The sequence below is a fragment of the Quercus lobata genome, chromosome 6 (assembly GCF_001633185.2).
Source record: "Quercus lobata isolate SW786 chromosome 6, ValleyOak3.0 Primary Assembly, whole genome shotgun sequence".
NCBI classification, from domain to species: domain Eukaryota; kingdom Viridiplantae; phylum Streptophyta; class Magnoliopsida; order Fagales; family Fagaceae; genus Quercus; species Quercus lobata.
In genome coordinates, this window is record NC_044909.1 from 47,103,107 (window position 1) to 47,116,341 (window position 13,235).

At 34.7% G+C, this 13,235-nt stretch overlaps 2 protein-coding genes across 3 annotated transcripts; both read left to right on the forward strand.

Annotated features, from left to right (window-relative positions):
- Window positions 1–6,664, forward strand: LOC115994384 (GTPase ERA-like, chloroplastic). 2 transcript variants are annotated; one of them, XM_031118516.1, is made up of 9 exons: window positions 1–438; window positions 1,962–2,107; window positions 2,774–2,914; window positions 3,006–3,119; window positions 3,222–3,347; window positions 5,228–5,326; window positions 5,443–5,544; window positions 6,054–6,134; window positions 6,317–6,664. In XM_031118516.1, exons 1-9 carry the CDS (start codon window positions 51–53, stop codon window positions 6,401–6,403), a joined length of 1,284 nt encoding a protein of 427 aa, XP_030974376.1. In that variant the 5' UTR covers window positions 1–50; the 3' UTR covers window positions 6,404–6,664. The 2 variants fall into 2 exon arrangements, with proteins under 2 accessions (XP_030974376.1, XP_030974377.1); XM_031118517.1 differs by having other exon boundaries at window positions 6,280–6,363.
- Window positions 6,665–9,885: 3,221 nt separating this feature from the next.
- On the forward strand, window positions 9,886–13,066 carry LOC115994383 (mannan endo-1,4-beta-mannosidase 7). The gene is made up of 5 exons (XM_031118515.1): window positions 9,886–10,418; window positions 10,512–10,706; window positions 11,079–11,201; window positions 11,804–12,006; window positions 12,264–13,066. Exons 1-5 carry the CDS (start codon window positions 10,095–10,097, stop codon window positions 12,718–12,720), a joined length of 1,302 nt encoding a protein of 433 aa, XP_030974375.1. The 5' UTR covers window positions 9,886–10,094; the 3' UTR covers window positions 12,721–13,066.
- The last annotated feature ends 169 nt before the right edge of the window (window positions 13,067–13,235 follow it).

The window sequence follows — 13,235 nt, forward strand, 5'->3', positions numbered from 1 at the left end:
GTATTTTTTGAAGATTGAAAAGAACCAACCCAAAGTCCAGAGCTCCGACAATGGAGCTAGCTCTACTACACACATATCCAACTCTTCCTAGTAATACCCATTACTCCCACTTCGATAAAGTCGTCACAGCTCCATTTAACAACAAAACTTTATTCCCACATTCTACCAGAAACCCATTATTCCAATTCCAATTCCAAGCCAGAAACTTCTCCAGGAATGGGAACAACCACAGCCTTATCTTGTCAGAAAAGGAACTATCAGAGCTCCAAATTGACGAACGCGAATATGAAACCGAAGAGGAAGCAGAGACGACGTCGTATTCGGATGACGACTCGTCTTTCTTGTCTCTGAGTGAAAAGCCCGACAGGAACATAGCCTTGCTCGACGACTATGAAATGGAGGAGCTGGACTATGCTTCCAACGCTAACCATCGAAGCGGTTCGTCTCTTTCTACACCCATTCAATAAATTTTACTGGGTTTACTTTGTTTCTTAATTCTTTTGTGATTTTGGGTAACAAGTTTTTTTTTTTTTTTTTGTTTTTTGATCCCCACTTATTTGAAATGGTTGAAGAATTAAGAAATGTGAATAGCTTGAAATTGTAAGCTTATGAGTCTTAGATGAGCTATAATTTTTATGATATGTTGGTTTTGAATAATAGTCGTTATTGGTTAGTTGTTTAACTTTCAGTTAGCCCATTGAATCATTTCCACTCAAGCTAACATGTGATTTCTCTTTTATTAATTTCAAGCAAATTAAATTTGTTTTCACTATACAGTGCTACATATTAGAGAATTTTTAAAGAGAACCTAGCCTAACCCTATTCTGATCCTAGTAGGACTAGGTTACTTGTCATGCAAGTATAGGCCCAATGGGGTCTAATGCATCTAATAAAGGGAGTGGCCTAAATTGCAAGCATTCCTAGAACCGCTTAATGTAGGTACCTTCAATACAGGTACTTAGGAGAATCATGCTCTCCACACTTTGCATTCTTATGACTCCAATAAGTAAAATTTTGGTGGATCAAATGTATTCATGAGCTAGTGTGTTTTTAACCATTCACTAAAGAATGGTGTGTTAGTCAAATAATCACAGGCTTGGAGAATGGTGGCCTATGTGGACTGTCTTATTTTTCTAGTCTCGTGAGTGTTTTTACACCATAGCTAGTATATCCTAGTGCACAAAACTCCCACTTTTGTAGGGTTTGGATGAGGTCGTGGTAGGCAGCCTTTCCCCCAATTTTACCATGGCTAATAGATATGAGGATCAAATTTTGATTCCGTCTATAATAAAAAAAAGTTGCATGCTATTGATTTATGGCACAGGCAAGAACTTATGTGAGCGCTAAATGGTTTCCAAACTTTTATGCCATTTATGATTGGATATGTTCCTATTATGGATTTGACACGCTAATTTTGTATTTTTAATCATAGAGAAAAGCTTGTAAATATCACTTTCAAATATTTAAAAAAAAACCAATTTTAGGGATTTTTTTCATTTTAGAAATAATGGAAGCTGGAAAATATAATAGTTTTATCAGAAGATAATTTTATATGTATAATCAATGAATTATAAGCAAAATTTGAATTTATTGTTGTCCTTTTGCATTGTGTCACACTTGTGTTCCAAGTTCATATGCTTGCAATAAAGCATGAAACAGGCATAGAATGTTAGCTTTACAACATAGCTAATTTTAGATATTGTCTTGGGCTCCTAGCTCTTGTATTTTTCATTTGTGAATTGTTTCGTAGGAGCTTAACTCAGGGACAAAATTTTTGGCATTAGTTGTTAGGAAGGATTGAGATCAGATTACAAAAAATATTGTAGTAAAATTTTTCATTGTGGGAGTCCTTTCCCATATTGTTATTCATGGTTTGTGCCTTGAGTGCTCTATATTATTTTGAGAAGCTTTCTGGATCATTTCTTCCATTGTGGTTCTGAATTTTAATGAATCAAGTGCAGGATATGTGGCTGTACTTGGGAAGCCAAATGTTGGGAAGAGTACACTTGCAAATCAAATGGTAGGCCAAAAAATGTCGATAGTTACAGATAAACCTCAAACGACGAGGCACCGAGTTCTTGGTATATGTTCTGGCCCAGAGTATCAGGTTTGATTTTATTTATATCTAATTCTCTTATGTTGATCTTAGTTAGCTGCACTTATGGATTCCTGTCAGTGTTCCAGCATTGGAATCTGTTTGTGAGATGTTCCTAGCTCTTGGTTGGTCATCATTACAGCTTTGTTTCCCTAATAAATTTAGTAGTAGAATAAAAGATGAGTAAAAAAATTAATCTAATTTTCTCTAGTATTTGTTGAGGGTTTTACTGGTGCTGATTTCTTGTCCTAGTGGACTTCTGAAAAAAGCTGATATAGTTGCAATAGGTAAAGCTTTTTGCAGTTAAATATACTCACTTTGAAATTTCTTACTGATTGATTTATATTGGCTTGCCTTTCATTCATTTTAGGAAAAATTTATTGTGCTGAATGCAAGAATACAGAATGAGTTAGAAAAAATGGGACATTGAAAAAAGAATATAGAATGTCCTGAATATCAATATTGTAGTCGAAGACAGACTCGTTAAAACACTGTTTTTTGATAATGGAATTCTAATATCTCATTTGTGGTAAATTGCATGTAGTCAACTTATATATAATATCGTGAGTACTGCCCTAGATCCCTGCAAAAGGAATAGACTTTGTTGATAAGTTCGCCCTCTTTAGGGCTGCATTTCTTTCTGGCTTTCATACATCTGATGTAGAGGCTTGTTTGCAGATGATACTTTATGACACACCTGGTGTTATTGAGAAGAAAATGCACAAGTTGGACTCTATGATGATGAATAATGTCCGAAGCGCTGCAATCAATGCAGACTGTGTACTAGTTCTTGTTGATGCCTGTAAAATGCCCCAAAAAGTGTGCTTTCTTTTCTTTTCCATTTTTTTTGGGGTGTAGAATTGCCTTTTAAACTCTGTCCTTGTTCCTTAATTCAGTTTCTTGTTTCTAGATTGATGAAGTGTTGGAAGAAGGTGTAGGAAACCTCAAAGATAAGCCACCCACTTTGCTGGTTCTGAATAAGAGAGACCTGATTAAACCAGGGGAAATTGCAAAGAAACTGGAGGTGAGATCTTGTTTGTTGATATTCGTTTGGTATGTATAAGTGCATTAATTATTGAAGTATCATTAAATTGTTATCCTGGCTTAAGTTTCATGTTCCTTGCAGTGGTATGAAAAATTTACTGATGTTGATGAGGTCATACCTGTGAGTGCAAAATATGGTAATGGAGTGGAAGATATCAAGGCTTGGATACTATCAAAACTTCCAATTGGGCCATCTTATTATCCAAAGGCATGTAGAAATTCATTTTTTGGTATGATTATTTTAGGAATGAACATTTATGAGTTGTGATGGTATATTATTATCTATCATTGTTGTCACAAATGTTGTATGACTGGGGTGGAACTATGGAAGAGAATACACATGGCCGACCTTGACTAGTCTGTTGAGAATCCATAGTCAAACTCAAAATTTTGGGACTAAGGCTTGGTTTTTGTTGTTGTCATGATACATGTTACAACCTAATTCCAAGCTTTGGCATTAACTACACAGTTTAAGAACAGATCGTGAATGTCTCTGTCAAGTTTTTGGGTTTTTTTGAGTTTGATCTACATTAAAAAGAAGCAAACTATACTTGTGTTCATTACTTCATTATTTCCATATTTCTATTTCTCGTTCTCATCAAATGGCACTCAGTTTATATCTGTAAGTTTGACCATTAATGGCTTTGATTGTAAGAGTGGGCCATTGATAAAGAAGGGATCCCAAACCACAATTCTAGCAGATGTGTGGCCTTTGCTCCTTTTTTTTTTTTTTGGGTTAATGAAAGCTTCCAGTTTTTACGGAATCAAAACAAAAGTACAAGAGAATATTGCTTTGTAGAATTACTTTTTTTTTTTTTGGGGTGGGGAGGTTGTACCCAATGTACAAGGCTCTTGTTCTTGTGGAGTTTGGGAAAGGTGGTTGATAGGAAGCCTTACCTCCATTTTTAGAGAGGCTGATTCCCAGAGTACATACTGGAATATGATTTTAAAAAATGGAAGTAGATTGACCCAAACATCTATGCCAAGTTTTCGGTTCTGATTCAGATTCAAAGAGGCCATCTATACCAAAATTGTCTAGCTCTGGCAGATTTAATATTATTAGTTCTTCGGATTATTTTAATGTTGCTTGTTGAGTTTGCACCAGGCTGGTCACTTAATAAGAGCTCGATACAAGAAAATAGTGATTAAATATGATTTGAAAGCAAAAATGAGAGTTGACTGCATTCAGAAATCTTTTACTCATATATCTGAGTGAAGTTCTCCTATGTCATTAAAAAAAAAAAAAAAATCTCTTACTCATATGTTGTTTTATCATAGAGTTCACCCTTTAAATGTTTGAAGTTTGTAACATACGTAGAGCAATGTTATGTAACTTTAGGATAATGAGGTATGATGACCTCTTAGTGTCTGTTCTATGTGTTCTATTCCTAATTATTCTAAATTCCCAGTGCTGAATTACATTTTGGTTCTGCTCAGTTGGAAACTCACATTGATCTAATCATTTAAGCCACCAAACCAGTGATCCATTTGGCTTTGCCAACTTTGACATTGTGCTTAGCCATGGCTGATAAGCATGCATGAACAAAAATTGGTTGCTTCTTGAGGGTACTAACATCTAACAAAGGTGAAAAGCTTCAAGGACTTCATTCTACATTCTCCCATGATGAGAATTGGTGTCATTACTGATAGAACAAGAGACTTGAGGCGGGATGTCTATTTAGTCATTTGGCATGGTCTTTTTTGTTAATACTGATGTAATCAATAATTCTTTTGGATCAGTTTAAAATTTTAGGATAATTTTTTGTGGGCTATATATCATATTATGCTGGCACGATGATTGGATTTTTTTTAATATATTTAGTAGGGAATGTACAAGAAGCACGGTAGAAACTAAGAGAGTACTTGGTTGTGAGATGGGCGTCTTCAGACCTATTGCATGAAGTAACATTCCATAACAAAGGTTTTTGCCTTTTGAGATGGTTCCGCTTTAGTTGCATGGCCTGTCCTTTTTAAGCTGCTAATTGTGATTTTGTTTAATCTTTCCTGCACTTTTCATAAGGCTTTCATGTTGTAATATGAATTGTTTTTTGCATGTGATCACTTACCTTGTTGCTTATGAATTCTCAGGATATTGTTAGTGAGCACCCAGAAAGATTCTTTGTTTCTGAAATTGTTAGAGAAAAAATATTTATGCAATATCATCGTGAAGTTCCTTACGCATGTCAGGTATATAATTGGAAACATCATGATCAGCTTGTGAAGCATGGTATTCCTCTGTAAAAAAGAAAACTTTATGTCTAATACTTTTTTTTGGGTGGTGCTTTTGATTTGGAATCTATCAGGTGAATGTTGTGAGCTATAAAACCAGGCCAGCTGCAAAAGATTTTATACAAGTGGAAATTGTTGTTGAAAAGAATTCTCAGAAGATCATCCTCATTGGAAAAGTGAGTACTGAGTATACTTTACTGGATTTGCCAGATGAGTCTTTTTATTTATGTTTTAATGCTAAGTGATGTGTACCCGTTGGGTCTTGAAACCATGACTTGACCCTCCCTCTCCTAAAGGGGGGCCTGGGGAGGTGGTATCGTTTGAGCTAAAAGTATATCGACGGATTGGGACCTTGGCTAGTATAGAAAATAGGATAGCCAAAGAGGGAGGATGACAAGGAGGTAGCAGTTGGGGGCATTAGCATTGTGGAGGAAAATAACACTTGTCTTTTAATCTCTTCCATCAATGGGTGACCCTTTAAAGATTTGTCTTTTCATTGCTATAGGATCAATGGACTTCTGGTAGATTTTTTTTTTTTACTGGAGATAACTGTAAAAGTCAATTTTGGTTCATTTTGAATTTTACCCTAAGAAAGATTAATATTTGAGTATGGTATGCACAGACATGAGCACACCGTGCTTTTGATATGTTTATCTGGTTTTATGTCTCATATCTCACTCTACAGGAAGGGAAGGCTCTGAAACTACTTGCAACTGCTGCCCGACTTGACATTGAAGACTTCTTACAGAAGAAAGTCTTTCTTAAGGTGCAACCCCTATAATAATTAGTTGTGTAATTTTATGTTATTAAATCTCAACTGGGCTTTAATAATTTATGCATTTTCTGACACTATTGGTAACTTGGGCGCTGCATTGTTTTCAAGCAACCTTGATGATTGTTGTTTCTGTTAGGAAATTATTCACCTTAAGGCAAACCATGTCTGAACAGGTTGAAGTGAAGGTGAAAGAGAATTGGCGGCAAGATGAAGGGCTCTTGAAGTACTACGGCTATGGAGGGCAAATTCGAGCCATGTGATTTCAAGTTTTATCAAGACCGTATCCCATATCCACCGTACCATAAAATGTAAGCGAAGATCAGTTAATTGAATGTACAATGATCTCTTAACATAGAAGCCTTCCATTTGTATTCATGGTAGATTGAGTAGTTGTAAATTGTAATCTCCATTGTAGTAATTAGTCTTTTTTTTTTTTTGTGTGCTAAACTTGTAGTAATTAGTCTTAATTAATGCTTTTTCCTAATAGACCTTTTACTCACTCAATTATTAATTAGCAACAAGAAAATAGTCTTTAAGTAATCTTAACATTATCAGCTATAAATAAAAAATAAAAAGGCAATCCTAGCTTTATCAGGATTATAATTCCTTCATTTATTAACCTGAAGCCAAATTTCCAGAGCTTTGTCAGGTTAACCAGGTAATCTCTGTAGATTTCTGAATTGGAAGGGCATGCATGGCTTTGTCAGTGTCTTATTTGTAAATTGTAACCCGCATGGCCACTTGAAAGATTTGAGCCCAGTATTTGGAACTGACTTGTAAACTTTTGCCTTGCTTGGATTTCTTTAGGAGAAGGAATTTCATTTATGGATATATGCATGCTCTCTTTTACATCATGTGGGACTCACACACTGTGAGAGAGAGTTATACATGCATAAGATAAGTACTACTTGCATAGAGCTCATGGGCCAGTAATACAGAATGAGGATACCAATGTCGGCATTTTTTATTTTTTTTTATTAGGTAAAATGTACAGACCCCATTCCCATTTTTCTATCTTTTAATTAATTCTCTTTTTTTTTTTTAATTTTTTTTTATTCTTGTTTTTAAATCACATATTCTATGGTTCCTGATTTAATTACATCCTTCTATTCATTATACCGTTAATAATTGTTGATGGAAGTATCATACTATGTGACTTTAGAAAATATTACACTTTTTTTAACATCTCAATCGATTTTAAGAATATTTCTAGATTTTATGTTTTCATTTTGAAATTATTTTAGCTATTAAAAATAAAGGTATAAGTGTCTTCTTCTTCTCTCTCTCTTTTTAATGTGTGAGCCGACTCTTAAAATTTTTGGAACTAAAACTTTATTGTTGTTGTTACCTTGACATTATATATAAATAAAAGTAAATACGTGAATATTATATGATGCACCCCTTCATATGGATATAAAAGGAGAGTGATTATAAAAAGTGCTATGTTCATAATATTTTCACAACAAATCATAAGTTTTCGAAGTAAAATTTTAACAACAAAACTGAGATATGTGATCTAAGAAATGGCATAATTGAAGAAGGGGTGTCTTTTATCCACTTTTATTATCTATAGTAATATGCTAAAAATGTGAGGTGCAAGTGCAACATGTATTGTTCGTTGAATTGTGATTCAGTCTTGTCATTTTCAGTCAACAGGATAAGGAAACAGTTCATGTTACTTGTTACTTGTTGGAAGAGACTAGAGAGAGGCGTGAATGACGCTAATTAATGTCACTAGTTTACAGGGTAAGACGAGTTGAGGAGAAACAAAAAGTTATCTTGATAGGTGTACTAATCTTTAACACAATAGTTGGATTTTTTTTTTTTTTTTTTTTTAAAGGAGGGGTATTGCATTTTAAATTCTGTATTGTAGTGGTGGTTTGTAATTAAATCATTTTGTTTCAAATCAAATATGCTTGCCTGTTAGTCCACTGGTCAAATAGGATATCTGATTATTCCTAAACTTTAAGATATTTGTGAATTTTATATATACATATTAAGACAACCCAAAATTTGGAGAGACCAAAATGGAAAACCTTGAACGTAAAGAACCAAATTGAAAATAATCCAAAACTTGGGTTGAAAAAATGTATTAATCCCAGCATCCTGCCTAAGATTCACTGGTTAAGTGTCCTTATTTAGCACTGATCTTCAGTTCTCCACTTATTACCCTTACATGTTGGCCTGGTCTGCTACAATTACATTCCTTTACCATTTAAAAATTAAAGCATTCTTTACAAAACGGTGACTTATTATAGATCGCAGAAGAAGAAGAAGAAGAAGAAGCAAACAAAATAGAAGATGCTCATAAAAATTTGAGCAGTGATACCCATAAAAGAGTGCAAGACATGTATTGAGATTGCCCTTGAGATTTGTAGAACCCCACCGCCTAGCGGTGAGGTATGAGTAGGACCATGTAAAGGGCACTAGATGTTGCTCCTCACATGGGTTGGTTTAACTATCACATTCACCAAATTCAGCCGCGTGGTGGATTAGATTGAGACACCAAAGGAAATAGAAATCACTAAAAAAAGAGAAAAAAGAAACCAGTAATAATAAAGTCGAAGTGGAATAGAACGTCTATCTTGGCCTTTACACTGGGTCAAAAGCAATGGTGCATAGCAAATTACACAATTTTTTGTTTGTATTACTATGCAATAAATTGGAGTTTTAGAAGCTTTTGCACCTAGTAGGGTTACCGTCATTGATAAAGTCTAAAGCTTTGAGCGTGGGAGACCCTTTGTTGCTTTTCGACGGGTTTTGGTTATTGGAATTTGGAATCCAGGACCCCAGACAAAGAAAAAGGTTAATGGAATTTGGAACCAAAGGCTGTGACACCATGATTTTTAACCTTTTTTTTTTTTGGAGACACAATTATCTTTTTGACCTCTGAAACGTTGCCAGTACTGAGTAGTACTAGTTGCTACTTGGGTACGACTATATTGTCGGTTGCAATTGTGCGATGGCAATTAATTTGCATCAATTTGAGTAGTTCCTAAAAGTGCAAGTCTATGATATTCTAGGAGGCACCAACGCATTACGGATACAAGTATGACACAATGCTACGAGCAATTTAAAAAAAATTATAACATGATACACCAGTATAACATGGATAAAATACACATATTAGTACTATATCTTCAAACAAAGTGTCCGTGCTTCCTAGATTAATATTCTTTGCCACAGCTTTTTCAAGTAATGGTTAGATGGTATGATGATAAACTATAATCAGTGAGAGTTTTTACAGTCAAATTCTATCATTAAAAAAAAATATTGTAATTTGAATTTTTTTTTTTTTTTTGTTGTTGTTGTTAATGAATAGTGAATTTCATAAATTTCTGATGACTCTTTAAATGACTGTAAGAACTTTGCTCGATTTCCATGTGAGCTCAATAATATTAATGTGAAACATTTATTCATCTGGAAAACAAAATGAAATACTACAGTAAATTTTAATCTAACATAATAGTTATCTATCCATCTTTTTCATCAGCAATAGTATCTCATTTTCATGGAGCCCTGCATCAGCATGTTTGCCATGCCTGAAATTATATTTCTATAGTTGTCACAGGACTTGACCATCACTTATTAGTTTTCACATTCTTTCTACACTAATTTCATGGTACGATGAATAATATTGCACATGCATGGACGGTTGAGGAAGCTTCACAATTTATGCCATTATTGCTATTTTTGCCGTTTACAATCAAATTAATATAATTATTGTTCTGTAACACTGCTTATTATACAACTAGGTGAACTCTCACACAAGTAAAAAAATTTGTGCTATTTACCTAAGCTTTTTTCACCTCACAGAGGTATCTCTGTCGGTTTCTCTGCCTTGACAGTTACTGTCGTGTTTTTTCCTATAGACAACTGCTATAAACAAGCCTTGCTTCTATGCTCAGTTTATGAACACTAGCTAAATTTCCTTCACAGTGAGAAAGACAGATGAAGCATCTAGCTTTTGCTATTCTATTGTCCATTTTGATCCACCATCAGTGCTTTCACATTCATGTTGAAGCAGGAGGTGGTTTCATCAGAACCAGAGGAGTGCATTTTCTGCTGAATGGAAACCCTTACTATGCCAATGGCTTTAATGCTTACTGGTTGATGTATATGGCTTCTGACCCATCTCAAAGATCCAAAGTTTCTGCTGTTTTTAATGAAGCCTCAAGGCATGGTCTAACTGTGGCTAGAACTTGGGCTTTCAATGATGGTGGTTACAGAGCTCTACAGTACTCTCCTGGCTCCTACAATGAGCAAGCGTTTAAGGTCTCTTTCACACTTAATCTCTGCCATTTTTTCCTTTCTTTCAATTTTTAGACTTAAACAAAGTTGATGATTTTTTGTTTTGGGTTCTTAAAGGGCTTGGATTTTGTTATAGCTGAGGCCAGGAGGTATGGTATCAAGCTCATACTGAGCTTGGCTAACAACTATGACAGCTTTGGAGGTAAAAAACAGTATGTGAATTGGGCTAGAAATCAGGGACAGTACCTGACCTCTGATGATGACTTCTTTAGGAATCCTGTTGTTAAGGGTTACTACAAGAACCATATTAAGGTAAACAAAAGGCACACATTCTTTAATTATCTTTCACTGATTTTAGATATATTCTTGTTTTTTTGATAATTGGTATAAATTCCTAGTGAAATCAAAGAGGAGCTGGTTGTACTGCTATGAAAATTACTACTCTAGCTGTTTTCCTTGTTTTCCAAACAATATACTTTTTTCCTTTATATGATTTTTTTGTAGTGAAATCAAACAATAATAGCTGATTCTAATAGTTTTTATTTTTTTCTATTGGTATGTTATTTTTTTTTTATTTCTTCCAAAAAGAAAACCAGATGTACTTTCTAAGAAGGATTTAGTTGCTCATTATGGAGATCTGAGATAGATGATGTCCAACTCTAATTCTCCTTTACCCTTTCAAAGACTGTTCTAAACAGGTATAACAGCTTTACTGGAATTCATTACAAAGATGACCCAACAATAATGGCCTGGGAGCTTATCAACGAGCCTAGGTGCACATCAGATCCTTCAGGGAGGACCATTCAGGTTAGAATAATTTTCTCTCTGGTTTTTATCTTGTTTCCCAACATAGATCTATCTTCAAGCTGTTACATTTAGTATTTCTTACTACAAAAAATTTTCTCACTCATTTTTTTGAAGTTTAAGTCTACGAGATATGCTAGGAAGTAGGGATACTACAAATTTTACTAGACATGTTTTACAAACTGATGTGTCAACTTTTAAACACAACAAAAAAATAATTAAGAAATTTATTTATTATATCATAGATGTGACACTAATTACATTCATTGTCACTAATTTATTTACTATGTTATGGATGTGACACTAATTACATTTATTTATTATGTTCATAAAATTTTTGTAGTAAAATTGGTAGTATCTTTAGCAAATAAATTGAAGTTCGTTTGCTATTAAATTTTCTTCAATGTGCCCTGCATGTGCAATTCAGTTAGCCATTAAGGGGTATTTAAATCACCACCCACTCAACCTCCATTCCTTCTGGAGTCGGGCAACCTTAATAATTACCACAACATCACATCTTAAATGTGTTTGTCTAGGCATGGTTTTTACTGTTATTGTCAGTATTCAAGCTAAACTTTCTAGATCCTTTGGCAATTGTGTGATAGGCTTGGATAATGGAAATGGCTTCCCATGTAAAGTCCATAGACAGAAATCACTTGCTGGAAGCTGGTTTAGAAGGATTTTATGGGCACTCGACGCCTCAGAGGAAGGGACTCAATCCTAGTCTTGAAATAGGAACAGATTTCATTGCAAATAACCGGATCCCTGGCATTGATTTTGCAACAGTCCACACATATCCTGATCAATGGTAACTATTATTTGAAATATAGAAAATACATAAATTTCATGAATATGTTATTTCTTGGACTGTTTATGAGAACAAGCAAAGTTGTGAAAAATGAAATCTTGGCCTAAAAAATTGAGGTCTAAATGTTTTTTAGCTTCTTAGCAAAAACCATTTAGACATTTAGCAAACTAAATGAATGTTACAGAGTCTAATCAGGTTACAGAATTAAGACACTTTATTTAATTGAATTTTTGCATGGTTTTGTTTTATGAGCACAGGTTGTCCAGCTCAAATGACCAATACCAGCTTTCTTTCTTGAACAATTGGCTAAATGCTCACATCCAAGATGCACAGTACATTCTTCGTAAACCAATCCTTCTTACAGAATTTGGGAAATCCACAAAAGACCCTGGTTTCAGCACCCACCAAAGAGACCTCTTGTTCAATACCGTGTACTACAAGATATACTCATCAGCTAAAAGAGGAGGTGCAGCTGCTGGAGGCCTGTTCTGGCAACTTCTAACTGAAGGCATGGACTCGTTCCATGATGGGTATGAGATAGTTCTGAGCCAAAGCCCCTCAACTGCAAATGTTATTGCCCAACAGTCTCACAAGCTTAATCAGATTAGGAAGATTTTTGCAAGAATGAGAAATATGGAGAGGTGGAAGAGGGCAAGGGCTATCAGAAGGGCTCAATGGTTGGCTAGAAACGGAGGCAAGCAGATTGGAAACTAAGATATGCATAGCTTGCATGAAATCTAAGTGTGTGGACATGTTCAACGTCAAAGTAAACCTGTTTGATGGTGTAGTTGTGACTTGTGTGGTTTCCAAAACTGGTTACTCTCTTAGAGATGAATAATTTTCGTCCAGGAGGGTAGCTTTTAGTACTATGTAATGTAACTTTTCTACTATAATTTTGTAGTTTGAGTAGCTCAAGGAGCTTTATGTTTGTAACAATCTGGAGACTTATGGTACTCGCTTATTTTCATTGATAGATGAAAACAAGACCATACAAAAATGAATTGTAAAATCCTATCTATATTACAATGGAATACAAAATTCTATGCTAAGTTGAATAATCTGATTGTTAGAGAAGTGTAGCTGGAAAGGCAGGAGTTCTTTGCCAAGGCAACTTTGTTTAATTTTCTGTCATATGGGAGTGAGACTTGCTTGATGTGGATTTGTTTCTTTCTCTATGTTTGGAAAATCAAGTTGAGAAAGAGGTAAACGTTTACAGTGGGATTTGAAAA